This window comes from Panulirus ornatus, chromosome 12 (assembly GCF_036320965.1).
Source record: "Panulirus ornatus isolate Po-2019 chromosome 12, ASM3632096v1, whole genome shotgun sequence".
NCBI classification, from domain to species: domain Eukaryota; kingdom Metazoa; phylum Arthropoda; class Malacostraca; order Decapoda; family Palinuridae; genus Panulirus; species Panulirus ornatus.
The window spans coordinates 25,697,953-25,725,726 of record NC_092235.1 but is presented as its reverse complement, the minus strand read 5'-3'; the positions used below and the strand labels follow the sequence as shown (position 1 = coordinate 25,725,726).

Sequence of the window (27,774 nt, the reverse complement as noted above, 5' to 3'; positions counted from 1 at the left end):
TTCCTGCAATACAGTGATCAAAAAGCACATGCCATTCCCTTGATTTAAAGATTAAATGAAAATAAGCCATTCCATTGTCCAAACTGAATTTTAGCATTCCCAGAATTATCACTGAACTGAACTAGCACCTCCTTTTGCATGAATATTGTTAACATGTTAAAAAACGACAACCAACACTCCAAAAAATGACTGACAAAGCTATATTTCACATGCAGCAGCTTTCCAAAGAAAGGAGGTTGGAAAAACAAGATCTAATGAATAAAATTTGTAAATTGATGCACAATTCATTGTTAATATGTCTGACATTTGTTTCTGCTGTATCCCTGCCACGAATTACTGCATAAATAAGATTTCTTAAGTACTCTTTCTTTTCTTTTGTGCATCAGTAATAGTTCTTATCTCCATAACTTATAAATCCAATGAAAAAGACTGAAACCCATAAACCATTAGCCTTCAGCTTTTCTGACAAAGTTTATAAAAAATGGTCGAGAGGGAGAACTGAGCAGAGAAGAAAGACAGATAAAAGAACAGGAAGAAATGAACCAAGGAAAGAGAGACCACAACATACATACATCTAAATCAATGAAGGTGAGAATTTTACAACTGCCATTGCCAAACATGCTCATATAACTTAGACCAGACACTGAAAATGAAATCATATAACCAGTGATATATCAAAGACAGCATGGTGAAGTATATAAAACTCAGGTTTATATGCAAGAGAGAACCTGAACCTGAAAATAAGCCACAGGGATAAACACCTCATCCGAATAATGATGGGGAAAACAAAATGAGGATTGACACCTATATATTTTTCATTTATATGAACTATTTCATAAAGAAAAACACATGCCTGTGCCCTTGCCCTCCATGGTGAAAATACCAGAAGAAAATAAAAGGGTCAACAAAAGAATTCCCATTTATGGGTCACTTTTTTAGCAAATCTGCCGTGCTATCTAGACAACAGTATATCATATATGCTCAAAATCAATACAGTCCTAAAACCACTGATCTATTATATACCTTTACCCTCTCTTGCTCCCTCTTTCTTTTTTTTCAATTTTCTAAATATTTATGAGATCTTACTTGTAAAAGATTATCCTCTTTTCATAATTTAGTTGTTAAATCATTATACTAACAGCATGTAAATTGAGCTCATCAAATTGGAACAAATCCATTTTGTATTGCTAATGGATTTTCAACACAAAGGTGCACATATAATGTATCTGCAAAAAGTGTGATACTTATATGAGTATACAAAATGGTGTAAGATACAGACATATTATTCTTGTGATAACCAGAGTGATTATTAGACCAGTTCCTTAAAACAAAAACTTGACTAGTAAGGATAAATACTTTCCAAAGAATCTCATATCCCTACAAACATAAGGTCCCAAGCAACTTGCAGACAAGTCCATGCACTACAAATGGGAGAAATATAACTGCAGTAAATACAAATTCATCCTTGTTTCTATAGCCTACAGAGCAGCAAAATCCAGATCAAGATGAAAAATTAGATAGTACTGAGTAATTAAGGTTATACCTTTCTCTGTTGATTGTTAAGGCAATGCAACATTTTTGAAGGTGAGGTTCAGTATGCAGATTTATAAAATTGTTAAGTATACATGCATTTCTAACTTTGAGTAAAACTGTAAGCCCAGTATCATAAACATGCAAAAGTGGCAGGAGAAAAAAAGAAATAGATAAAATACAAGGATTATACCTGTAGCTGGAGCTTGGCATAATCAGTCGAAGATCTCATTACTGGCTATTTTCCCATCCCTTTAAAAATCCACTCAGCTGACTCCCATTACATAAGCATTCTGTCTAGAGTATATATACATACATATGTATATATGATAGGTTATCCCATTAAGTTAATAAGCCTTTAGCCAGTAAGAGGATATTGATCCCTCCTGAAAAAAATCTTCCCAACTTTCTCAAAACAGGATATAAATGCCAACACTGACTTACATAACCAATTCCCTTAAATTTCGCATTTGAAGTAATGTAAATCTCCTGATAAGTCTACACAAACAGGCTTATCTGACAAATTTTGATTAAAATAATGCTTCTACAATCTTCAAAAGAAGCATTGTGACTACTTCAAATACAACTTTTTTTTCATCTGGTTACACTAGGAGAATATCTAACTGAACTGCTTCATTGTTTGATATGACTTCTAAGATCTGAATATTCTTTCAATACATTAAACCTTGAATATATCTTTTTTAAATACATTAAACCTTCTCAAAAGCCAGACTCACAGTGATGGAGAGTCCTATCAGTATTGGTGAAAATAATATTTGCTGTATTGAATCATCACCATTATATCATTCATCTGTTCCAGATACTACCTCACTATGGTGAAAGAGGCAGTTACAAATCAAATGAGAAAAGCACAATTAAGAAACCATAATATACAATCAAACCTAATTTCATATACAAACACGAGTTATATGCTCTGAGGACATTCCCGGCCCAAACAAAAAAAAAAAAAAAATACATCACTTAATTACCAAAAAACTGTATCATTATAAATTCATATAACTTCTTAAACATATAAGAAATATAAATAAGACACTCACCCACGATGGATATGGAGTTCTTGATCTTTGATCCAGTCAAAATTCTTTACATGTTCTTTTTAACTACACTCTTGCGACAAGTTACTTCAGTAGCACTTAAAACTGCCACACTGCGAGCACATTCTTTAATATTTTCCCCCACTACTACAAATAATTTTCAACACTATATGGCATGGGCCAAGAGCCCTGTCGATACATACACCCAGCATAAAAATTCTTTATGGCATCTAACATTACTTCTTGATTTACATTTTTCCTTTCTGTTTTTTCCCTTACTAGAGACATACCTATCACTTGCTGAGCATTTCCCACTAATCTTTATTGGTTTTGTGAACAATTCTACAATGAAATTATGTGAAAGTCACTCAAACACTCAACACAAACAAGTACTAACTAGAATGGCAGAGCTAACTGAGACTGTCACTGAGGACATGGCAAAGTGATAGCAGTTACTCGATGCTATAAACAGTTTCCAGAGTAATTCATAGCTTCTCTGTTAAAACTTTTTTCATTTTTTTTGTCTCATTAGAACATGAACTAATTCACCATCAAAATTCACATAAAAAAGTTACAAAACTGTGTCAGCCAATCCACAGAAAATAATGTGCATCACATTTGGCACACATGACATTCACTACCCAAACCACAAACATGAACACAAATACCTTAAATAAGTTAAATGTCCTAATAACATTTACCAGTACCAGATTTGGACAAAATATAAAATGCTTGCAATTCTCCTCAAACAATTCATCTAGTCATCCCTAAACTATGACTTGCCTTATTGTTAAAAGCGAGTGTAACAAAGTTGTAAACCACACTAAACAGAGCATTCTAAACAATCATCACCTGCCTATCAACCATCAAAATTCTAATATAAAAATTTAACACATGCATATCAAAATGAAGCACTTCAAATACAATCTCACCTTGATATACTCAGCATCCGATTCAATGCACCAACAATAGTTGTACCACGCTCATCCAAAGCACTCTGCAACTAACCACCAACCAACAAGTAGAAATAACAAACTCTCTCCTTCACACTTCAACAACCTACAGAGAGAGATTTCTCTATCTTCCAGGAAACACAATGACAATACAAATACATATCAAACTGACCTAACGAGCACTGAACAAAATACATATCTTTCTTTTTTATACTTGCTCCTTGTTTCCCACATCAGTGGGGAGGCATCAAGAACGAAAGAATGGACCTTAAAGGAATTATCCTCACTTGGTTCCTTACTTCGTTTCTTCTTTTGAAAAGTGATACCATTGGTTCACCATTTCCTGTGTAGCAAGGTAGATGATAAACGAGAGAAGGAGGTATCATAACAGCCAATCCTCGAGTGGCTGGTCTCCACGCAAAAGTTGTGGGAAAAAGCAGCCAAACACATGCCATGGGTCCAAACCTTGGACATGGGGACATATGTAGACAGGTCATGAGGAAAGTGGTGAAAATAATACTCACAGACAGCAGCAACATAAAGATGTATGGAAAAGGAAAGTTGAAGAGAGGTGACCACAAGAGAATTAACAGGTTCGAAGACTTTTGATTCCATTCTAATCAATAGAGAGGTGGAGGGTGAACTGTCCCAGACGAGTGAGCAGTATTCAATTTGGGCACATAAAACCCCTATATATATGTGAAACAGCTTCCCACAAGAAATATAATAATGATCTAATGATCTGATGATCTCATCCAAACATTAAGCTAGTTAGTTTAAAAATTTTATGAGCAATATGAACTGACAACAGTAAGTGTCACTTCACACTGGAACATAAAGACAGGGTCCCCATGAGTGTAAAGCTCCCTCCTCATACAGTACAAATACTAATTACAACCTGCATATCTTAAAAATTCAACTTTGTAGGTTATATTGACAGAAATTTAAGAAATTTTATTATGCATAGAGCCAATTTCATCTTTTTTCAGTTCCTTTGTGAAAGGTATACATATTTTCATTTTTCAGAAATGTTATCAAAATAAAATCTAAGGAGTAAGAAAGATAATATCACTAGAGAACCTTTTCTGCATCACTATAATACTGGCATAGGCAAGTCTGGCTTTAAGAGGATATGCTGAACTACATGCACATCTTCCATCTTAATGACTAAAAGAATAATAAACTTTCTTCAAATTATCCTTGAAGTCTCTTTAAGAAATGTTAGTCATATATTCTTTAAAACCTGTAATCATACAGGTATCTTCGATAACTTATGAGACTGATACTATGATCTACTCTTTAAAAATAAATTAATCCGCTAGTTTTCTTTTCTATGCACCTGCGCATAATACATCAGAGATAAGGTTTAAAGGTTTGTATATGTTTAAGAAATAAAACAGCATAAAAGTGTTCCTTAAGTAAATGCCGCATCTTAAAACGCTATATTAAAAACTTCTCCTTTTTATCTTGAATGACCAGATAAGCTTAATAGTACAGTTTCCAGCCAAAATGGTGGCAAGAAGCCACAAGGACCACTTTGCTTTTGATTTCCAGTTAATATTCACCCTACTCATGTATACCAAGTTAGAATATGTACCATTCTCCTATAGGCTTCATGTTACAGTTTCCAGCCAATATGGTACCAATAGCAACAAGTAGTATATTGAGCTTCTGACTTTGGGCAAATATCTACCAAGTAAATATATTACCATTCTCTTTGCATGGCTAATAAAATCAGTGAATAGAATAAAGAGCATATGCTGAAAGAGAATGAGAAGAAATGATAGTAAGTTATGCAGCTTCAAGAAAAAAGAAATTTTTGTCTGATATCATCCAAATACATTATGCATAACATGATTCTCTGACATGCAAAAATGAATTCATTACCTTATATCCTTTTAGTCAAGCAAAGGTATTAGTGATTAATATTAAGTCAGGCAAGGTTAAAATGACTTAGTTCTAAGTCAAGCAAAGTCTTAGTAACTCAGAAAGCTCTTACTTAACACCAGTGCCAGGCAAGATTTCACTACTTACAAGTGTATTAGACAAAGAGAGATGTATTAGGCATTGAATGGTTATGATGAGTTGATGAAGTGCATTTTGCCAGAAATTAGTCAACATCAAAAACAATAATAATCCTGAATGACTGGGAGGGAGGGAGAAGCTAAGTCAAAATAAGTAAGAGTGATGATAAACATAATTATACCGTAGAGCAACAAAGGAAGGAAATCAACCACTAATCATATCCTACATGCTGAGGAACATGATTCAAATACACTTGCCAGTCTCAATATATATAATACTTTAAATGTTCAAAACTTCTAGGTTCATATGGCAAAATGAAATTAAGAATAAATTACACCACAGGCCCATTCTTATAAAACAATTGTAATGAAGTTAAATTAAAATGAAATATAACATGAACTAAATATATTTACCAGTGCTTTATCAAGGCAAATATATTATAAAAATTCATTTAATTGATATCTATTCTTAGTATCTCTTACGATACTGGCAGCAGCATCTCCTGTGGCAGAGTTCCCTTTAAACAATACAAATGCTAAAACAAACATCAAAGGCGCTTCATTGGGGGGAAACCATTTACTAAACGGCTATGTTAACAATCTGAATGTGGCAGCATGACATGTATGGTTAGTTCATATGCTGCCCGAAATTAACTTAAAACTTACACAAAGCTTGTTTTTGATGATGGGTGATGCGTTCAACACGATTTACCTTCTCCAATCGACACTGCTGAGGATCGCCGGGACCCACTCACCGCTTGGGGTCGGGGGAAAGCTTTGTTTACCATCAACGGGCTTTACATTTATAATAATTTTCTATCAATCAAAAGAGTCTCCTATTCTGTACAGCATTATCATTATTTCTAATAGTTTCAACATCCATATATATATAAAACATAACTCATAGAAGGTGGGAAAGTATTTTTTTAGATACTAATAAAACCCAATGTTCAAAAATATGCTTTTGCAAGCAGAGTAAGGATTGACAGGGTTTATGGATCATTTATTATGACACAGAAAAGTGACTTTTGCCACAGTCTGGAGTAATTTTCTGAGGAAAGAAACAATTCAAATATCTGTTCTTTTGTGAAATTCCTAATGCCTACTGAAACTTAGATTCTGCAATGAACATCTAAAGCCAATTGAAACATTAAAAAAAATCCATTCCTCTAAAGAAAACCAACTCCTTTACTATGACACACATGATCTAAGTGAATAATTGGTGACACTTGAATCCATAGCACCTTAAACCTTCTTCAGTCCTGTAAGATAATCTTTTATAAAACACCACTACTACTATAAATTGGAATTTGTAACACAGAATACAGAGCAGACTGTACAACATCCAGGAAAACATCTCTTATCAAGCTGCATTGTGGTATACTTGTTAGTTATTTCTAAAACCAAATATAAACTTGTAGATACAAAAATAAGCATACAGTAAGGTTCAAGCACTAAATGAACATTAACAAAAATTATATATCCTTCTCTTCAGAAGAGGGGATGAGAGACTATAATAAGACGGAATTTTTCAGAGACATGTCTCTAGTATGAATTAATATACACTCAAAGGATTCAAGACACATACAAATTAATGAAAAGGTGGTGGCAAATGCCCGTTGAGTATGAAACTTAAACCATCAAACAGGAGACTCTGGCAAATGCTTCAAACCCTACAACTGGATACGTAATGCTGCAACATAAAGATACACGAAGAAGCAAAATGGTTTCCAAAAGATTCTGCAAATATTAAGCTAATTTTCCCAGGAAACAGCTTACAAGCCACTACCAATATACAACTGAATTACACAAGATGTCCTAAAACATATCTGGGACTTCTAGATGTTGTCCATATTTTGCAACAGAAAAACATGAGATAAACTGGGGAGTGAGACCCTTATAATGACTCGTTGCTACCTACGAAAGACGCACAAATAAAGGTAAAGGATATGTAGAAATAAATGAGCTAACATAACTTATATGGCCATAAGACAATGATGAAGATAATACTTAATTTCCCTAAGGAGATGGGAAGGAACAATGTGGGAGAGGCCTCATGACCCACATTCAATAAAAGATCTCTTATGTGCTGATGTCTTCACATATCTACGTATATCCATCAATATGTCAGATGCCAACTCCCTCTGGGAACTCCCATCAAAGGGGTGTCGACAACAAAAGAGTCTCCTCTTATTCTTGTCCTCCATTCCTCGAATTCTTCTACCATATCTCTCCCTCCAGTAATTTTCCACTCTGTTTCCCCATACCACTGTTGGTCTTCTTCTCACATCAACCCCTTTAATCATACTACCATAACTTCTCCTTCATATATAATTACACATAACAGATTTATCAATTTACATTAATGTTTTGGTCAAATGGCCAAAACTGCAACATGTGTAATGCGTTCAGCAATGCCTAATGCTTATGGAACAATGTGGGTTGGACCTCGCCCCTTAGTCTGGGGCTACAGCCTCCAAAAAAGGCAATGGTTCATGTGATTTCATAACTTCTCAAATTTTCAAGTCCATTTTTGTGCTGAAATAAACCTATGATGGCAAAATACTAATAAAAAAAGTGTTAGTTCAGCAAGGAAATGATCAAAGTAAGGTCAGATAAGTCTACACAACAGATCAATGTTGATCAAAGAACTGAAGGGAGAAGCATTGGCTCAGATTGCCAGTGTCTAAATGACTGAGAGGGTAATGAATTTAACTTTTTTCAACTAGAAATGAACACACTAAGGAACAATGTTATTCATACGAACAATGTGCTAAAACTAGTGGTATCAGCTGCGCACCATACATTACTTGCAAACAAAATGAAATGTTTTATCGCAAAACAGCTAAAACAGTGACCCTGTAAATGTTACCAATTTCAGTTGAAAATTAAGATTCACTCAACCTACTCTAGTGCTGCAGCCACCCCCTTGAGGGAGTTCCAGATATAAATAGACATTTAGATCAACCTACTCTTCTCCCCTTACAGTCTGAAATGGCAACATTTCAGCATACTTAGAATAGCACACTCTATCTAATAGGGACAAGGCAAACCAAGTAGGCAGTAGTGTTCTCTTTGTAAAAACCCATTTAAATCCAGTAAAACTGTTGGAGCCATTGGGAATGTTGACTTCTTTTCCCAAAAATTAAAGATAAACTATGTAAGAAAATAACAGTAGGACTAGTTTATAGGTCCCCCTGTACAGACATCAGAAGTAGACATAAGATTAATGGCAGTAGACTAGTTTACAAGCCCCCTGTACAAACATCAGAGGTAGATGAAAGGTTTTAAGATCATATAGTAGAAATTTGTAATGAACTAGATTCTACCATAGCAGGAGATTTTAACATACCAGTATCAAATTGGGAAAAATCCCTTTCCAATAGCTCTCAGCTTGGACTCTACCTAAATTCACTTGACAGTGTCCTTATCCAATTAGTAGAGAAACCTACCAGTACCAAAAATATATTTGATTTAGTTCTTACTACAAATGAAGATCTCATCAATGATGTTGATATTGGAGAAAAGTTTGGTACAAGTGATCACCAACAAATTGCTTTTGAGGTCACTTCCAACACTACATGTAATGGTCAAAATGACACTTAAAAAAAAAAAAAAAAAATTTTAATGTACAAGTTTTGAAAATCTTCACACTGTTCTTGATAGGCAAACCTGGGATGATATAGTCAATGAAAATGACAGGAATGTAGCTTGGAAAAGCTTCAGAAACACCTTCAAAGCAGCAGAGGGAACATAAGTGCCAATGAGTAGAAGATGGTCTATTTCTAAAACAAAACCAAGGGGGTGGAAAAGTGAAACAAAAAAGAGCCTATTGTCTAAGAAAGTAGATCATAAGAAACTCACAGAATCCAATAACCAACATGATAAAGTACTGTATGCAAATTTGCAAGGAAGGTAGAAGAATTATATCTCTATCTATATCTCTGACACCTGTTCCAATTAGAACTCCCTTAAAGGTGTGGCCAAAGCACCAGTCTCTCCATAACTAAAGAACTCCAGTGCCGCTTCTTAGCCTCTATTGCCTCACCCTTAACAGGTCGCTGGCAGAGGGCAAGTCTAGTGCAGTGTTTGCAAAGGTTCCTACCCAATGGTCCTAATGACTGCTTCTGTCTAATGCTCCTGCCTATATGTTCCTACCTACTACTTTTATATGCTGCTCCTACCATTTTACCAAAACGAAGGGCTAGCATATAGTGCTCACTGCAGGAAAATCTAGAGCTAAGAAGAATGAGCAGTGTGAGTGAAATGTTAAGTGTTATGTATGACAAGGAGATTTTGTATGTTTGTGGACAGAATGCCAGTAGTTGAAATGTTACTGAAACAGAAAGAAAAGAGCTACTTAGGTCAGAGGAGTACAACTTGACAGTCACTAAAGTGCTGTCTCACTAAGCAGATGTTACTAACCCTCCCTGGTCATTGGCTGCCTACCAAAATGACAATATCAAGTGTATATTGTTGAAAGTAGCAAAAGAAACCCTATAAAGTTTTATATTTATGTTATAACCAAGAGTCATTACCTAATCAATAGGTCCATCAATTACGGAACACGGTGCCGTGGTTCAAAACAACAAAGCTATGGCAAAATTATTAAATAGCACTTTTGCATCTGTATTTACAATCGAAGACACAACTCATGTCCCAAATCCAGTTTCATTGATTAGAAAGAGGAGTGTTCTACAACAAACTGACATAAAAGCCAAGGACATACTTTCAACAATAAACGGAATGAAAATAAATAATCCAGCAGGCCTTAATAAGTTTCATCCAAGAACAATGAAAGAGATGAAATATGAGATAGTTAAGTCCTTGACTGCCCCTTTTCAGTAAGTCACTTGCTACAGAAAAAGTTCCAGATGAATGTAACATCGATATTCAAAAAAGGTAATAATTAACTAATTAACAGGAGTTGTGGGAGTATGTGATAGAATGCAAGAAAATAAATTCTCGATTAATATGGGTAAAACTGAAAGTTGATGGAGAGAGGTGGGTGATTATTGGTGCATATGCACCTGGGCATGAGAAGAAAGATCATGAGAGGCAAGTGTTTTGGGAGCAGCTAAATGAGTGTGTTAGCGGTTTTGATGCACGAGACCGGGTTATAGTGATGGGTGATTTGAATGCAAAGGTGAGTAATGTGGCAGTTGAGGGAATAATTGGTATGCATGGGGTGTTCAGTGTTGTAAATGGAAATGGTGAAGAGCTTGTAGATTTATGTGCTGAAAAAGGACTGATGATTGGGAATACCTGGTTTAAAAAGCGAGATATACATAAGTATACTTATGTAAGTAGGAGAGATGGCCAGAGAGCGTTATTGGATTACGTGTTAATTGACAGGCGCGCGAAAGAGAGACTTTTGGATGTTAATGTGCTGAGAGGTGCAACTGGAGGGATGTCTGATCATTATCTTGTGGAGGCTAAGGTGAAGATTAGTATGGGTTTTCAGAAAAGAGGAGTGAATGTTGGGGTGAAGAAGGTGGTGAGAGTAAGTGAGCTTGGGAAGGAGACCTGTGTGGGGAAGTACCAGGAGAGACTGTGTACAGAATGGAAAAAGGTGAGAACAATGGAAGTAAGGGGAGTGGGGGAGGAATGGGATGTATTTAGGGAATCAGTGATGGATTGCGCAAAAGATGCTTGTGGCATGAGAAGAGTGGGAGGTGGGCTGTTTAGAAAGGGTAGTGAGTGGTGGGATGAAGAAGTAAGAGTATTAGTGAAAGAGAAGAGAGAGGCATTTGGACGATTTTTGCAGGGAAAAAATGCAATTGAGTGGGAGAAGTATAAAAGAAAGAGACAGGAGGTCAAGAGAAAGGTGCAAGAGGTGAAAAAAAGGGCAAATGAGAGTTGGGGTGAGAGTCTATCAGTAAATTTTAGGGAGAATAAAAAGATGTTCTGGAAGGAGGTAAATAGGGTGCGTAAGACAAGGGAGCAAATGGGAACTTCAGTGAAGGGCGCAAATGGGGAGGTGATAACAAGTAGCGGTGATGTGAGAAGGAGATGGAATGAGTATTTTGAAGGTTTGTTGAATGTGTCTGATGACAGAGTGGCAGATATAGGGTGTTTTGGTCGAGGTGGTGTGCAAAGTGAGAGGGTTAGGGAAAATGATTTGGTAAACAGAGAAGAGGTAGTAAAAGCTTTGCGGAAGATGAAAGCCGGCAAGGCAGCAGGTTTGGATGGTATTGCAGTGGAACTTATTAAAAAAGGGGGTGACTGTATTGTTGACTGGTTGGTAAGGTTATTTAATGTATGTATGACTCATGGTGAGGTGTCTGAGGATTGGCGGAATGCGTGCATAGTGCCATTGTACAAAGGCAAAGGGGATAAGAGTGAGTGCTCAAATTACAGAGGTATAAGTTTGTTGAGTATTCCTGGTAAATTATATGGGAGGGTATTGATCGAGAGGGTGAAGGCATGTACAGAGCATCAGATTGGGGAAGAGCAGTGCGGTTTCAGAAGTGGTAGAGGATGTGTGGATCAGGTGTTTGCTTTGAAGAATGTATGTGAGAAATACTTAGAAAAGCAAATGGATTTGTATGTAGCATTTATGGATCTGGAGAAGGCATATGATAGAGTTGATAGAGATGCTCTGTGGAAGGTATTAAGAATATATGGTGTGGGAGGCAAGTTGTTAGAAGCAGTGAAAAGTTTTTATCGAGGATGTAAGGCATGTGTACGTGTAGGAAGAGAGGAAAGTGATTGGTTCTCAGTGAATGTAGGTTTGCGGCAGGGGTGTGTGATGTCTCCATGGTTGTTTAATTTGTTTATGGATGGGGTTGTAAGGGAGGTAAATGCAAGAGTCCTGGAAAGAGGGGCAAGTATGAAGTCTGTTGGGGATGAGAGAGCTTGGGAAGTGAGTCAGTTGTTGTTCGCTGATGATACAGCGCTGGTGGCTGATTCATGTGAGAAACTGCAGAAGCTGGTGACTGAGTTTGGTAAAGTGTGTGGAAGAAGAAAGTTGAGAGTAAATGTGAATAAGAGCAAGGTTATTAGGTACAGTAGGGGTGAGGGTCAAGTCAATTGGGAGGTGAGTTTGAATGGAGAAGAACTGGAGGAAGTGAAGTGTTTTAGATATCTGGGAGTGGATCTGTCAGCGGATGGAACCATGGAAGCGGAAGTGGATCATAGGGTGGGGGAGGGGGCGAAAATTTTGGGAGCCTTGAAAAATGTGTGGAAGTCGAGAACATTATCTCGGAAAGCGAAAATGGGTATGTTTGAGGGAATAGTGGTTCCAACAATGTTGTATGGTTGCGAGGCGTGGGCTATGGATAGAGATGTGCGCAGGAGGATGGATGTGCTGGAAATGAGATGTTTGAGGACAATGTGTGGTGTGAGGTGGTTTGATCGAGTAAGTAACGTAAGGGTAAGAGAGATGTGTGGAAATAAAAAGAGCGTGGTTGAGAGAGCAGAAGAGGGTGTTTTGAAATGGTTTGGGCACATGGAGAGAATGAGTGAGGAGAGATTGACCAAGAGGATATATGTGTCGGAGGTGGAGGGAACGAGGAGAAGAGGGAGACCAAATTGGAGGTGGAAAGATGGAGTGAAAAAGATTTTGTGTGATCGGGGCCTGAACATGCAGGAGGGTGAAAGGAGGGCAAGGAATAGAGTGAATTGGAGTCATGTGGTATACAGGGGTTGACGTGCTGTCAGTGGATTGAATCAAGGCATGTGAAGCGTCTGGGGTAAACCATGGAAAGCTGTGTAGGTATGTATATTTGCGTGTGTGGACGTGTGTATGTACATGTGTATGGGGGGGGGGGGGGGGCCTTTTCTTTCGTCTGTTTCCTTGCGCTACCTCGCAAACGCGGGAGACAGCGACAAAGTATAAAAAAAAAAAAAAAAAAAAAAAAAAAAAAAAATTAACTATACGGAAATCATTGTCCTATTAGCTTAACATCCATAATTGGAATACACATGGAAACCATCATTCGAGACAGATTTGTAAACCATTTAGAAGACCACCACTCTATAAACAATTCTTAGCTAGGTTTTCAACAAAACTGCTGATGTCTGACAAATCTGCTTGATTTCTTTTATAATAAATATGTATGACAAAAGTAAAGCTTTCAATAAGGTTCTGCATCAAAGATTACGAGCAAATATTTTCATATGGCATTGATGGGGTTGCACTTCAGTGAGTAGGATATTGGTTAACTGGCCAAAAACAAAGAGCAATAATTAATGGTCAAGCCTCAGAATGGTTAGACGTAACAAGTGGAGAGCCACAAAGATCAGTCTTGAGACAGGTCCTCACCCTCATATATATCAATGATATTAATCATGGGCTGCATTGCATGATATCTGCTGATGATACAAAGCCGGGGAATAGATCTACAAATGAACTTGAACATCTACAGCTTTAAAGTGACACAAACACACTGATGAACTAGGCTCATAAGTGGCAAATGAATTTTAACATCGATAAGTGCAAAGTTTTCCATACTGGTAGTAATAACGAAAAGGCAAGATATAGCAAGAATTCTGTTGAACTGTAAATGGTAAGTGAAGAAAAAGACATGGGTGTGTAATAATCTCTGGTAACTTAAAACCAAGTAAGCAGTGCACAAAAGCAGTGAAAAGAGTGAACAAAATTCTTGGTTTCATAAGTAGAGCTTTTCAATTTACGTTTTGAATATTGTATTCAGTTTTGGTCACCCTAAAAAAGAAAAAAAGTTACCAAGATGATTCTCAACTGAGAAACAAATTTTAAGAGATGAGAGTAAACGACTTGAATCTATTTACCTCCAAAAAAAGAAGGTTAAAGGGGGATCTAACACAAATATTCAAAATGATCAAAGGCTTTGATAATTTCATTATCTATTAAGTTACATAAGACTCAATTTGTCTGATTTTACCCAAAGTAATAGATACAAACTTGTGAACAAATGATTTACCTTGCATGCAGCAGAATACTATTTCTGCAACAGAATTTTTAACATATGGAATGATTGGTCAAGCAGAGTGGTTGAAAGCAGTACTATAAATATGTTTAAGAACAGGCTTGATAAATACTTCACTTCAAGACCATAACTTTCATCATTTGGTCCTCTACAATAAAAATGACAAATTGAAGGTTATTCTCCTTGAATTATATGTTTACCTTCTCACTTTTACCACACTACTCTGTGAGTTTCTGATATCTTCTGCTATCATAAACAGCCTTGAAAGGACCCAATGGTCTGTTGCTGTTTGCATTCCTTTGTATATATGACAATATTCAAACTCTGATTAATACAGAAATTCATCAGGTCATCTTGCTAAGCATCAAATCTACAGCAAAATTAATCCAAATTACTGTTAAACTCCTGTAATTCTTGCCCTTCTGGCTTATAACTTACCGTGTGACTTTACCAAAAACAAACCACTCAACAATACTTCCTCCTAGAAAGAACATCTTTCTAAACTAATCCTACTTATGAATTAAATAACAATGAAAACAAGCCTTAGGATGCTCTTTGTGATCATCAAGACATTTTTCTATTCCCATAAGATTCCATTCACAGAGCCTACCAAGGCTTTTCCACCCAATGGAAAAAAAATATAAGTAAGCAATTCATGTATGCCCTTCTGTGGACATACGAGATGAAGGGCAGCACCTGCCGGTATGGTTTTATTCAAATCACATGGACAATAGAATGGCAAGCCTGTTGTATATTTACCGAAGGCACTTTTAGCCATATTACCCTCGACCCTCTGATGAATATCTTTTAGGTATTTAAGCCTCAAAGAAAGGTCCTAGTTATGCATTCAGGCTAAAATCCTGCTAACCAAGAGACTGGCAATTATACAAACAAGAAATAAATTCTCCCAATTAAAAGTCTTTGAAATAAGGCAAACTATCCAAGGTCCATTCAAAATTCAATGACTATCCATGCTAACATATGACAAATGTAAGCTCACAATCATGGTCATTAGCATTACTCAAGCTCTGAGAATAGATTCACTTGTGTTTCCTTCTGGTCTGGAAAGTATGCAACTATCAACTGATCTTCCTCAAAGAATAACCAAAAAAATTATTCAGAGATCAACAGAAATGCAAGAATGTGCAACGTTTCCTCTATAAACACAATGTTACAAGTAACTAATAAGACCACATTCACTTGCGCAAATATATGTATATGTAAACCTTTTTATGGCTATTACTTTTTTCATTGTTGCCTTGACAATGCCAACTTATCTATAAGTTCAGTACTGATCTGAAAAATAATATGGCTGTCATCATAAATGCTAAACATAATCCATAAACAATCACAACACATGGACAGGCAGATCAAATCAAGAGTGCACACATTAATCTCTCATGACAGAAATCAAATGTCTTTGGTGGAGAAAACACAATATACACAAGATAAGACAGGACCTATGCTTTCAGTACAAACTAAGCTATAAAAAGGCAAACTGCTAACATTACATACAGTGGAATGGTAATCCTAAAGAAATCAACATGTATAGATATGAAGACGGAACATAAAAAAATCTAATTCTTCTCAACTATGAACTAAGGAGGTAGACATCATAAAAGCAATAACAAATTCTACTCTGACCATGTGAATGATAATTTCTATGAATTCATCAAGACATCCATAGAGTAAATATTTAGGATTACCATATATCCTAAAAAAATATCAGTTCTGAATAAGGAATACTTAATTTTGTACTTCACTCAGCAACAGAAGTACATGCAAGATGAGGCTTTGTTAATTAAGGAGTGGGAAGTCATGATGAAGAAATCAAGATGGTCTTCAATGATGACATCATCCCCAGGTGATGATATTCTAAATTCATTTTCCTATCATAAAAATCAGCTAAAACTCAACAAACAATTAACATTGTTAATAAGGCAAATCAGGAAGCGACTAGACTCTTCCCATGCTATCCTCCTTTGAAACATATCCACAGTGAGTTCCTGAGAAGACCAACAACACTGCAACTTGTAAAAGTTGATGAGCTGATGAAAATGTGGAATTAACCTGGAATCTGCTTCTGAGGCATAAATTTTGGGGGAAAAATGAGGGGGGAGGGGGGGCTTACCATTAGTTAACTGTAGAGCCATGAGTCTCAATTGGCTGTATATATTCAGACAAGTATGCTATGTTTAACCTAAAATCAGTCTGAATTCTAGCTTGCTGAAGTCTGAGGCTATTTTCCTGGGAATGGTGTGACTATTTAATTTTGACAACCTGGCTTCTGTATAACATTTTGATCCATGCCCAGAGTGACATTTGCTGTTACCTTGCATGTTGCCTATAGCTGTGTGTCAAGTACAAAAGAGAAATTTACCAACACCAGCATCAGTTGTACTTTTTGCTGAAGGTGGAAGAAAATATCTGACAACAAAGATCTTTAAGTCAAGCATGAAGAGGCAGAAACTATCATTTTGCACATTAATGTAACATTATCACTTTCGTTGTGCGAGAAAATATACACCTTACATGCTGGTGAGAGTAATGTTATTCCATGAAAATTTACCACAAATTGATAAAAGACAATGCTAGACTAATCCATGCTTGGTGGTCATTTAGTAACCTTTCACAAATCTGAACCATATCCAGCTGTGAAATACCACAAAGAGCACACACTGAGTTTACAGACAGGGCAAGTGGCACATAATGACATTACACATATACACATATTCTTTTTATTTCTCCCCGATGGGATGGACCTTAGATACTATTATCGATCATATCATTTCTCAACCATATAATGTCTAATAAGTGACAAAATATTAACACTGCCCTTCACTTTTCAAGATATCATAATCAATGTTTACCATATCTTACAGGGACTAAAAGTATATTGTCAACTGGCATGATATGAGTGACTTAGGATGCTGGTACACCAAAGTACTATGTATGTAATTCAGGCACAGAAAGCCAAGTTTAACCTCCAACCACCAAAACTCCTTCCCTCTTTTAATTACTGATAGCCATCTTCCAAAATAAAACTAGTACCTGCTTACCGTAATGAAAATTGCCTTCTGTGAAGTGAAAATCATAAAGGTTCTTTAAGTCTGGACAAGTCAGAACTAAAGGAGAATGGTTTGTTATACGCTGAAGAAGGAGAAATACAACAGGTCAAGGATAGGTCTGTATATATCATCCTAGTGTCAACAGCTGTCCAGCTTTTTGTAGCAGATCAAAGACAAACAGGCTGTACTGCTAACTTGTCAATTACAGACATACACAGTTAATAGTCACTACATTCCGCTGAACCAAAGAAACTGAGTATATCCAAACCAGATAACATAGGATCAAAAACTGCCAGAAATATATATATCTTTTCTTTCTTTCTTTCATACTATTCGCCATTTCCCGCCTCAGCGAGGTAGTGTTAAGAACAGAGGACTGGGCCTTTGAGGAAACATCCTCACCCGGCCCCCTTCTCTGTTCCTTCCTTTGGAAAAAAAAAAGAGAGGGGAAGATTTCCAGCCCCCATATATATATATATGCACTTTGATGAGTACATAAAAACTTTATACAAAAATACATTTTACAAAAGAAAATGCATTTCTTAGACACAAAATATGTTAAAAAATGAATGTATAAAACATAAGAAAAAAAGAAAGGAAAGAAAAAATATCATTCATAAATAAATATATATACATCAACTGTAAAAAAAAGTGTTACTGCACTCTGCTTGTAACTGGTTACACCATGAGTGAGAAAGACCTTCAGAGAGTATAAATCATAGCTAAGATACTGATAGGAGTTCAGTCTCATTGAGGATCTTCCTGCTTCAAAGAGGTTCATTATTTCCATCCTCATGCAAGTAGTGAAACCTCTATGCTACAAGATGGGTAGTATAATGATAAAAAACAAAATATGATACAAACCAAAATAATAAATTAACTATTCCAGTATCTTCAGGGCAATTACAAAAACAGAAGTGTATCTCTTTATGAATAGAGTTAGTTTCTGTTGTCATTTATGTGAATGTTAATTCAAAGTACCTATCATTAAGGATCTATCCTTCTAAATCATTATCATGAACTTGCTGAAAATCAAAATACTATTATCAAAGATAGGCTGTAGAGGTCACATAATGAAGAAATTCCTTATCTATTTGAAGTAATATGCAAATCAAAACAAACCTGAACCAACATTCTGACTGCTACACATTTTGGGATATCATGCAAGTGCTGTATTTGTGTTCACCTTATTACAGTACTAACACTCTACTGCAAAAAAATTACTGCAAAGCCATCCCTTGTGTAATGATGGGGCTATGTTCCTGTAAAACTTTTTTGTTCTAAAAACTGTTGTTATACAATGGTTGGGTTGGCTGCTTAGGCCTTAAGCCATCAACTGTCATGGCCATTATGGCTGTCACCATCAAGCTACAACCACAAACTGAGACATATTCTTCACACCTTCTTCAGGTGCTAAGGATGATTATGTGATCACACATACTTACACCATTATGTGAAAGGTGAATGCAATCCTGAGCCTTAATTTTCAGCATGTATCTCTGAAGTAAGGAATATATATGCCTGACAAATACTAGCCACAACCTTACATATACCAATTCAGATATCATTTACTGAAAACTTACCACAAAATGTGCTATGGGGTTTTGACGTAGTGGTGGCATGGAGTAAGGGTTACTGAGAAGGAGCACTGTGGATGTCTACGTCATTCCCTAAATCATCTGATTCAGTTAATGTTGTATCAGTGACTTTGCCTTCACTTTGATAATTGCAGGTGTTAGCAGTATTTTCCTCTGATTCTGTTCCATCTAGGCAGTTAGTAAGTTTTCCAATTTTTCAATCATACTGCTCCTTCTCCTGCACACTGTCTTAGTAGTTAATGAATTGGTAGAAAAAGAACAAAATTCTATTTCAATTTACTTTGCTTAACAATGGCCATAGCTGAGTAAGTGAGATCCTTACAGCCAAAAGCTTCTCACCTTCATCAAACCTTCTAAGCACTTCTAATTTTGTGCCTAAAGTAATAGCTTTTCATCTTTTGTTCCCTTGAATACCTTTCTTAGTCTTGGCAGCTACTGAAACACATATGTTTACTTTGAATGGAAGAAACTACAGCCAAAAAGCACACAAACCATGGTGAGAGACCACTGGCTGAAGCTTGGTAATGTTTATAAGCTGACTTACAACTGATGAGATATGAATCTCACAGTATCTTGCCATACTGTCAAAACAGAACAGAGAGCGAGTAAAACATATTCTTAAAACATATTGAAGGTACTGCACCACTAAAGGGAAAACTAACTACTGCCTGGTAATACATTGTGGGTGGCGGCGGGAAACATAAACACCTTGATTGGCACTTTTGAAAATGGGGATCCCTAGTTTTCCATGGTTAAAAATGCAACTCAGCATATGTACCACATATAGTAAACATGGATAACAAGCATTCAATAAACATTTTCAATTTTTTTTCAGACTTAACTGCTGTTTCCTGAATTAACGCCAAGAAAATGATGAAAGGCTGCATTCACTCACATCTATTTTCTAGTTGTAATGCATGTAATGTGTAATGCATCAAACCTAAAGCTCCCTATCTGCAACCAGGTCCTACAGACTTTTCCATGGTTTACCTGGCCACTTCACATACCCTGGTTCATATTTATTTTCATACTTATCACCAGGCTTTAAATTGCACAGAATCTGAATCACCTGACCAATAGTTTAAAGCTTATGGTTCATTACGGTTCATTACATCATGAAGAACAACATTTTCTTCATGTGATACTCTCTCTTTCTCTCCTTTTACTGCACACTCAGGCTTCAAGGGTAGCTTACCATCTGTTTCTTAACTTTAATTAAACACATATCTAAGGCCCATCTCAGAATGTCTTATCAAATCAGGTAATATCAAAGATACAAAACAATCTTATTACAGTAATCTTACCATAGCCCTGCCCCTGGAGGAAGAGTCGGAAAGCTTCCACTACTTTGCCAGGAGCTTCATCTATAACCAGTCCGCAGTCCTGGATCTGAGAAATAAAGAACTGACCTTTAGGAAGAGGCCCTTCACTAAGGTTAAAAATGGTAGCTGAAGGCATTACAACTCTAAGTCTTTCTTTGATATTGCTTAGGAATACAAAACAGAAATTAGGGCTAAAATGATACAACACATCTCACAAGACATTACTTTTTGTTAATCACTCAATGTATAAACAAAGATTCATCCTATTGTCCTATCTGATCCCTTCATCTAATTTCCTTTTTCACAATTTTCAGTGTTTGAAAAAATTAAGAATCATCTGACAATCAGCAATGTAACTGAAGCACCTTACCTTCATCCATGTGGACAAAGTAGGGTCAAGTCTTCCATTGAAGGTGACAGTGTCCTCAATATGAGGAGACAGGTTGGCAGTAATATTCAGCACCTGGCATCGAATCATGCGAACATCCTACAAGAGAAAGAATTCATTCTAGTTTTGCAAATACAAAACTGCAAAACACATACAACTCTGTACAATATATTTTCATATCTTTCTGGAATATATTTTACTTCTTGTTACAAACTTTTTACCAAAGACATGTGTTCTTGTTTGGTGTTTCTCACTGGTTTGATGATCACTTCCAGGTTATGAGCTAACCCCATTTAGTCTCATTTGATTAGTGACATCCTTTCAGATCATAGTCCATGGAATCAGACTAATTACCAAGACCAGTCATTTGAAGAGTCATACCATGTTTCTTTTACAGCAACAACCAGAGAATCACAAATACCCTTTCAGCTCTGAAGCTGGATGAACTTATTTCGTAAACCTTGAAAGACTCTGGCATAATACTATGAAAACATGCTTTCATTTTCACTTATTCAACCATGCTATGCATGCTCAGTTTTTGTTAGCTATCCTCACTTTGACAATTAAATCCAGTCTCTCTCAAGACACTGTAACTGGCTACATTATCTAAAGAATGGCTACCATCCATAAACACTTCATTCTAGTAATGGTGGAATCTGTTCATGTAATTATGAAGATATTTCATATAATATCTGAAGCAATCTGAACAAAAATATTGAGCTGTTTTGGCCTTGGCTTCCAGTTTGGTTTGGAATGGTTGGTGTACTGGTGTTTTCCTTACTAGCCTCCTGTTCCTCCTTTGCAACTGGAGTTAAACAACATATCTTTTCATAAGCATTTGACACTCATTATGTGCTTTAAGAAAAATATCTGTTTTGATCTACTCTGGCAGTCAACTAAATTGTTATAAATGCTTACCTTCTTTTTGTTAGGGTCAAGTTCTCGCACAATACCCAAATCATTGCGTCGAATATAAGAGTCCACAAGAAGGCCAAGGTTGGTGGCATTGAGGGCCTTCTCAAAGTGTTGCCGGTAGACAGTGACTAGATCCTGATTGCATTCCTCTATTTTACCTGAAGTAATCCAATGTCAGAGAAAGTAAATAAAAAACTCTAATTTTTTTTCATAAATGTCAATTAACAACTAAACATACATTAATTTAGTTAAAAAAATCTATGAAAAATATCTTTAGCAAAGAAATTATTCCCCAAATACCTATATGACTTTCAGATATGCATTTCATATCCTCTATACACATGAAAGTAACTTTACACATCAAAGTACATATTTGACAATGTTGGAACGTTTATATCTACACATCAACATTACCCTGCAGTATGTTATGAAAAAGACTATTATTCCTCTGAATAAAATACTATACAGTATAATAATAAAGAAATGATCATTCCTATTTTAAACCAAATTAATAACAGTGTAATTATTAGCTTGATCCCACAGCACTGAAGGGGATGTGCTTGCACAAGGAGGCATAAGCCAGGTAAATCTAATGAGAATGAGTGCAAGAACCAAAAAAAATCTATTGGAGCCAGAAGTCAGGGAACAAGTATACAATGGAGATGAGGGGTCAAATCAGTGACAGTGTCTCTAGGCCAACAGGCAAGTCATTAATGTAAACCAAAAAGAGAGGTAGGATTGAAACTGAGCCTAGTAGCATAACAGTAACTTGAGCCTATTTCAAGAATGCTCTTCTAACCTACAAAGGACATGTAAGAAAAGCATTCTCAAAATGAACTGGGATCATAAACAGCATACCACAGGGTATGGTCTTGGTGTCAAAGCTCTTCTAAGAGAAAGAGACCAAAGGACGCACATCAGAGGTACCCTCTCAGAGTGAAGAAGTGTAACCAGTGAAGTATCATATGGCTCAGGGTATGGCCCATTGATTTCCTTACATACATAAGCAACTTGCCAAAAGGACTGAAATCATACCTATATATGATGGAAAAGTAAGGAGTCTCGAGAATTACAAAAAAGCAACTTCTAAATGAGGTCTATGCACAAGCTCCAGTTGTAGTCAGATATAGTTACTGATAAAGTTCAACCTACCTAAATGTAGGTAATGAAGATGGGTTAAATCAAAAGGTCTGAAAGAATCGATCTGTGAAAGGGATTTGGGGTAAACACGATTCTAAGTTTAACCCCAGATCATTACATGAAAAGTCCTCTTGCACAGATATATTAGTTATTCATCAACAACAAAACTACCTTCAAATTCCCAGACATGATGATGTTTAGAAGAGGATTCACAGCATACATCATACCCAACACAGAGTATGAGAGCACCAATTTGGCCATCAAAATTGTGGGGAACAATGACATAAAGGAGACAGTGCAGATGTGGGCAACAAAGATTGTATCTTAAGTAAGGAAAGTAATCTACAGGGAAAGGCTAAAAGCTTTGGAATCATCCACTGGCAGAAAGGGGAAAAAAAAAGAGATATAAAAATGTACATATTTCTGAATGGATTTATGAAGTAAATAATGGCTTTTATTTTAAAATAAAAAATGACTGTTCAGCCATGGTACAAAGCAAGAAGAATCGCATTACATGAAATGTACAAAATTTCTTCTACACTAAAAGCACTAAGGGCACAAGTAATAGGCTAAGGGAGGTCACTGTAATAGAGCAGTACAAATACATACAAAAATAAGCACAACACAAAAGAAAGTATAAGAGATGGGGTTCCACAAATGTAAAATATTCTCCCTTATGTTGCATAAAAAAATTTAAAAATCTATCTATTCATTTCTTATACTTAATCACTGTTTCCTGCTTCAGCAAGGTAGCGCCAGGAAAACAGACAAAAAAGGCCACATTCGTTCACACTCAGGCTTTAGCTGTCATGTGTAATGCACCGAAACCACAGCTCCCTATCCATGGTTTACCCAAGATGTTACACGTGCCCTGGTTCAGTCCACTGACAGCTGGTCGACCCTGGTATACCACATCATTCCAATTCACTCTATTCCTTGCATGCTTCTCACCCTCCTGTATGTTCAGGCCCCGATCACTCAATATCTTTTTCACGCCATCCTTCCACCTCCAATTTGGTCTCCTGCGTCTCCTTGTTCCCTTCACCTCTGACACATATATATCCTCTTTGTAAATCTTTCATCACTCATTCTCTCCATATGACCAAACCATTTCAGCACACCCTTTTCTGCTCTCTCAATCACACTCTTTTCATTTCTGCACATCTCTCTTACCCTTTCATTACTTACTTGATCAAACCACCTCACACCACATACTGTCCTCAAACATTTCATTTCCAACATATCCACCCTCCTCCGTACAACCCTATCTATAGCCAATGCCTCACAACCATATAACATTGTTGGAACTGTTATTCCTTCAAACATACCCATTTTTGCTCTCCAAGATAACGTTCTCTCCTTCCACACATTCTTCATCTCTCCCAGAATCTTCATACCCTCCCCCACCCTGTGACTCACTTCCACTTCCATGGTTCCATTTGCTGCTAAGTCCACTCCCAGATATCTAAAACACTTGACTTCCTCCAATTTTTCTCTATTCAAACTTAAATCCCAATTAACTTGTCCCTCAACCCTACTGAGCCTAATAACCTTGCTCTTATTCACATTTACTCTGAACTTTCTCCTTTCACACACTTTTCCAAACTTAGTCACCACCTTCTGCAGTTTCTCACTTGAATCAGCCACTAGAGCTGTATCATCGGCGAACTACTGACTCACTAAAAAATACATAGTTTATACAAGAAACTTCATACATGCATTGTGTTTGAGGCCCAATGAGAGTACAGTTCCCTCCCAATACAGTTAAAATAGGCAATTACATAAAGAGATAACCATTAACATCAATACCTTAGGCTCTATTACATAGAAATACTGATCTTCACACAAATAAAGAAAACCCATGAACAATAATTCTTAGTATGAATCACCAAAGTACAACCACAATTAAGGAAATCTAAACATGAAAAAAAAAAATTCACACAAGCTTGTATCTTTAGTCAGCAGTATAATATATATCCATGAACATTTTCAAACTTACCAAAGTGGTGCCATAAAAGATAGTCAACAGTGCCAACTGTCATGGTGCCAGAGCGGAGATGACGAATGTTCAGCTTCTGGTAACCCCATTCAATCCATCCTGCTTGAGTGGATGAGCAATTCACGAGGACCAAAGCATCAACCTGTGGAGTTCCAGAATTGAAAACTGTTTATAATAATAATAATAATAATAATAATAATAATAATAATAATAATAACATTAATAATAATAATAATAATAAACAGCATCGCTACACACCACTTCAGTGAGGTAAAGCCTGGAAAACAGACCTCTAACTATGAGACAGATTGTTAAGTTCTCTTTATATGCCTAACAGCTTCAGTACTTACATCAGCTGGGTACTTGGTAGCATAACGTGCAAGAACATTAGCTCCAAGCCCTACTCCAAATCCAATAAAACTCCGAATGTGGAAATGGTTCTTGACACATGTAACTGTTTCTGAGAGTTCTTCCATAGTTGGATATACATATCTGCAATAAAGATGCCAAGTATAAGTCAAAATTTTGATGGAAATACACCAAAAGCATTAAAACTTTTGAGGATTACACACTGTAAAATGAAAGGAGAAAGGAGGACGTTGAGGCCAAAAACTGTAGCCTATCATTCATAAAATTATCCTATCACAAGTAATTTTGTTTTCCTTTTCTACTCTGTTGTGAAAAGATAAACTGGGGACAGGTCTTCTGATTTCTGATAAGTTACAGTAAATCAAAAATATTCTAAATTTCATTTAATGGATGTGCCATCAAAGAAACTAAAACCAAAGGCAGTGAGTTAGATCAAGTTAAGGATGACCATAAACCAAAATATCTTGGCTCAAAACTCAGAAAATTTAAATCAAGAGAATAGGTTTTCAATGTTCTCATCCTGGTGATTGTACAAGTTGCATACTAAGGCTATTCCCACCTACAAGCAGTATGCATAACTCAGGCAGAACTTCATTTACATGAAAAGTTACATAAGTCATAAGGAGAATATTTGCTGATACTATGCAGAATGAGAGAATGAGTGAGGAAAGATTGACCAAGAGGATATATGTGTCGGAGGTGGAGGGAACGAGGAGAAGAGGGAGACCAAATTGGAGGTGGAAAGATGGAGTGAAAAAGATTTTGTGTGATCGGGGCCTGAACATGCAGGAGGGTGAAAGGAGGGCAAGGAATAGAGTGAATTGGAGCGATGTGGTATACCGGGGTTGACGTGCTGTCAGTGGATTGAATCAAGGCATGTGAAGCGTCTGGGGTAAACCATGGAAAGCTGTGTAGGTATGTATATTTGCGTGTGTGGACGTATGTATATACATGTGTATGGGGGGGTTGGGCCATTTCTTTCGTCTGTTTCCTTGCGCTACCTCGCAAACGCGGGAGACAGCGACAAAGTATAATAAAAAAAAAACTATGCAGAAGTTTATCCCTGGGGATAGGGGAGAAAGAATACTTCCCATGTATTCCCTGTGTGTCGTAAAAAGAAACTAAAAGGGGAGGCTGGAAATCCTCCCCTCAGTTTTAACATTTCCAAAAGAAGGAACAGAGAAGGGGGCCAAGTGAGGATTTTCTCCCTTAGGCTCAGTCCTCTATTCTCGTCGCTACCTCCCTGACGTGGGAAATGGTGAATATGTATGATAATAACTAGGCAGAGGCAATTTTTTCATCTAAATGCTAAATGCATGAAAAGTAGCATCAGATGAATATGTGTATACATAGATTAAGCAAATGTGGCAAAAAAGAGCAAAGCTCACACAGACACAAAAACACAGAGGCATAAAAGATCAGTGCTTGTTGATGTCAAATGACAAACCTCCCAGCAAACATTTCTAAGAGGATTATGATACAGTGAGGTAGTAAGTTAATAAGCATTCAATAGCAAATTTGACTTTGTTATTTCCAACACATTAAAAGCTACACAGTTTACCAGTGCCAATGACTGTGACTAATATTATGCTTAGATCATCATATAACCTCTTCTGCACTTAACATAAAAGAAAAAGTAATACATTGCTAACAGTATTCATGGCAGATTCTATATTCAGAAAATCTGAATTTCATAGTTCGTTTATTCAGCACAACTAACAATTGTTACACATTCAGCATCATTCCTCTAAACTCAGCATGAAGAACACATTGCAATCATTTCACTATACAGACCACAAACCACAACACTGATGGATAACAGTCCAAATCCTTTCAATTATATCTCGCCACTTACCCTTCAGGAAGTGTTGGTGCTCCTTCCTCCTGGCCTGGGGCATTGACATGCACAATGCAGAAATTGTTAACAACATTCCTCATCTCTGGATATAGGAAGAATGCCTGAAAGGGATATAACAATGTATTACAAATGTAGTACTACAAATATCAGCACAAAAAATATCTTAAACAGTAGTCATATGACACGATTCCTGAATCAACTAGAGGGAAGAATGACATGATTCCTGAATCAAATAAAAGGAAGATAGTCTAACTGTATGTTCACTACTGTATATCAAAAATTTCTTATTTCAAATCAAAGTGAAACAGAAAAACTATGTCAATCACTAAATCTTGTTTATAAAAGAAATAAGAAGTATTGTATATCACAAAAGGCATCCAAAAGCCAGATGGTGTAATTATTTTGGAATCAACAGAATCATACGTAAGCTATAAGCTCTATATACTACATGGGAAAAAATTCAGCATCTTAAAACTGGCAATATGGTAATGTATCATATCCAATGACGAAATCTAATCAAATCATAACATAAAATACGTATCAGGTTTTATCCCAATATGTCAGCAATGTAACCAGTGCAGTGAACCAAATGACCTGGTAGAGGAAAATCATCATATACACTTAGTCAGTGCATAACTGGCAT

General features: G+C 36.5%; 1 protein-coding gene across 17 annotated transcripts in view; it reads right to left on the bottom strand.

The window, feature by feature from the left end:
- The window catches only part of MESK2 (misexpression suppressor of KSR 2), a 154,433-nt gene that overhangs the window by 4,412 nt on the left and 122,247 nt on the right, over positions 1-27,774 (bottom strand). For 14 of the 17 annotated variants that reach the window (XM_071667566.1, XM_071667575.1, XM_071667563.1 and 11 more), the window contains 6 exons: positions 27,129-27,232; positions 25,255-25,396; positions 24,905-25,046; positions 21,769-21,923; positions 20,833-20,949; positions 20,445-20,529 (listed from right to left, as the gene is read on the bottom strand). In XM_071667566.1, the coding sequence (XP_071523667.1) occupies positions 20,445-20,529; positions 20,833-20,949; positions 21,769-21,923; positions 24,905-25,046; positions 25,255-25,396; positions 27,129-27,232 (745 nt within the window). Of the gene's footprint in view, positions 1-6,228; positions 6,320-20,444; positions 20,530-20,832; positions 20,950-21,768; positions 21,924-24,904; positions 25,047-25,254; positions 25,397-27,128; positions 27,233-27,774 lie in introns of all 17 variants that reach the window. The other 3 variants (XM_071667564.1, XM_071667565.1, XM_071667579.1) reach the window with 1 other exon arrangement.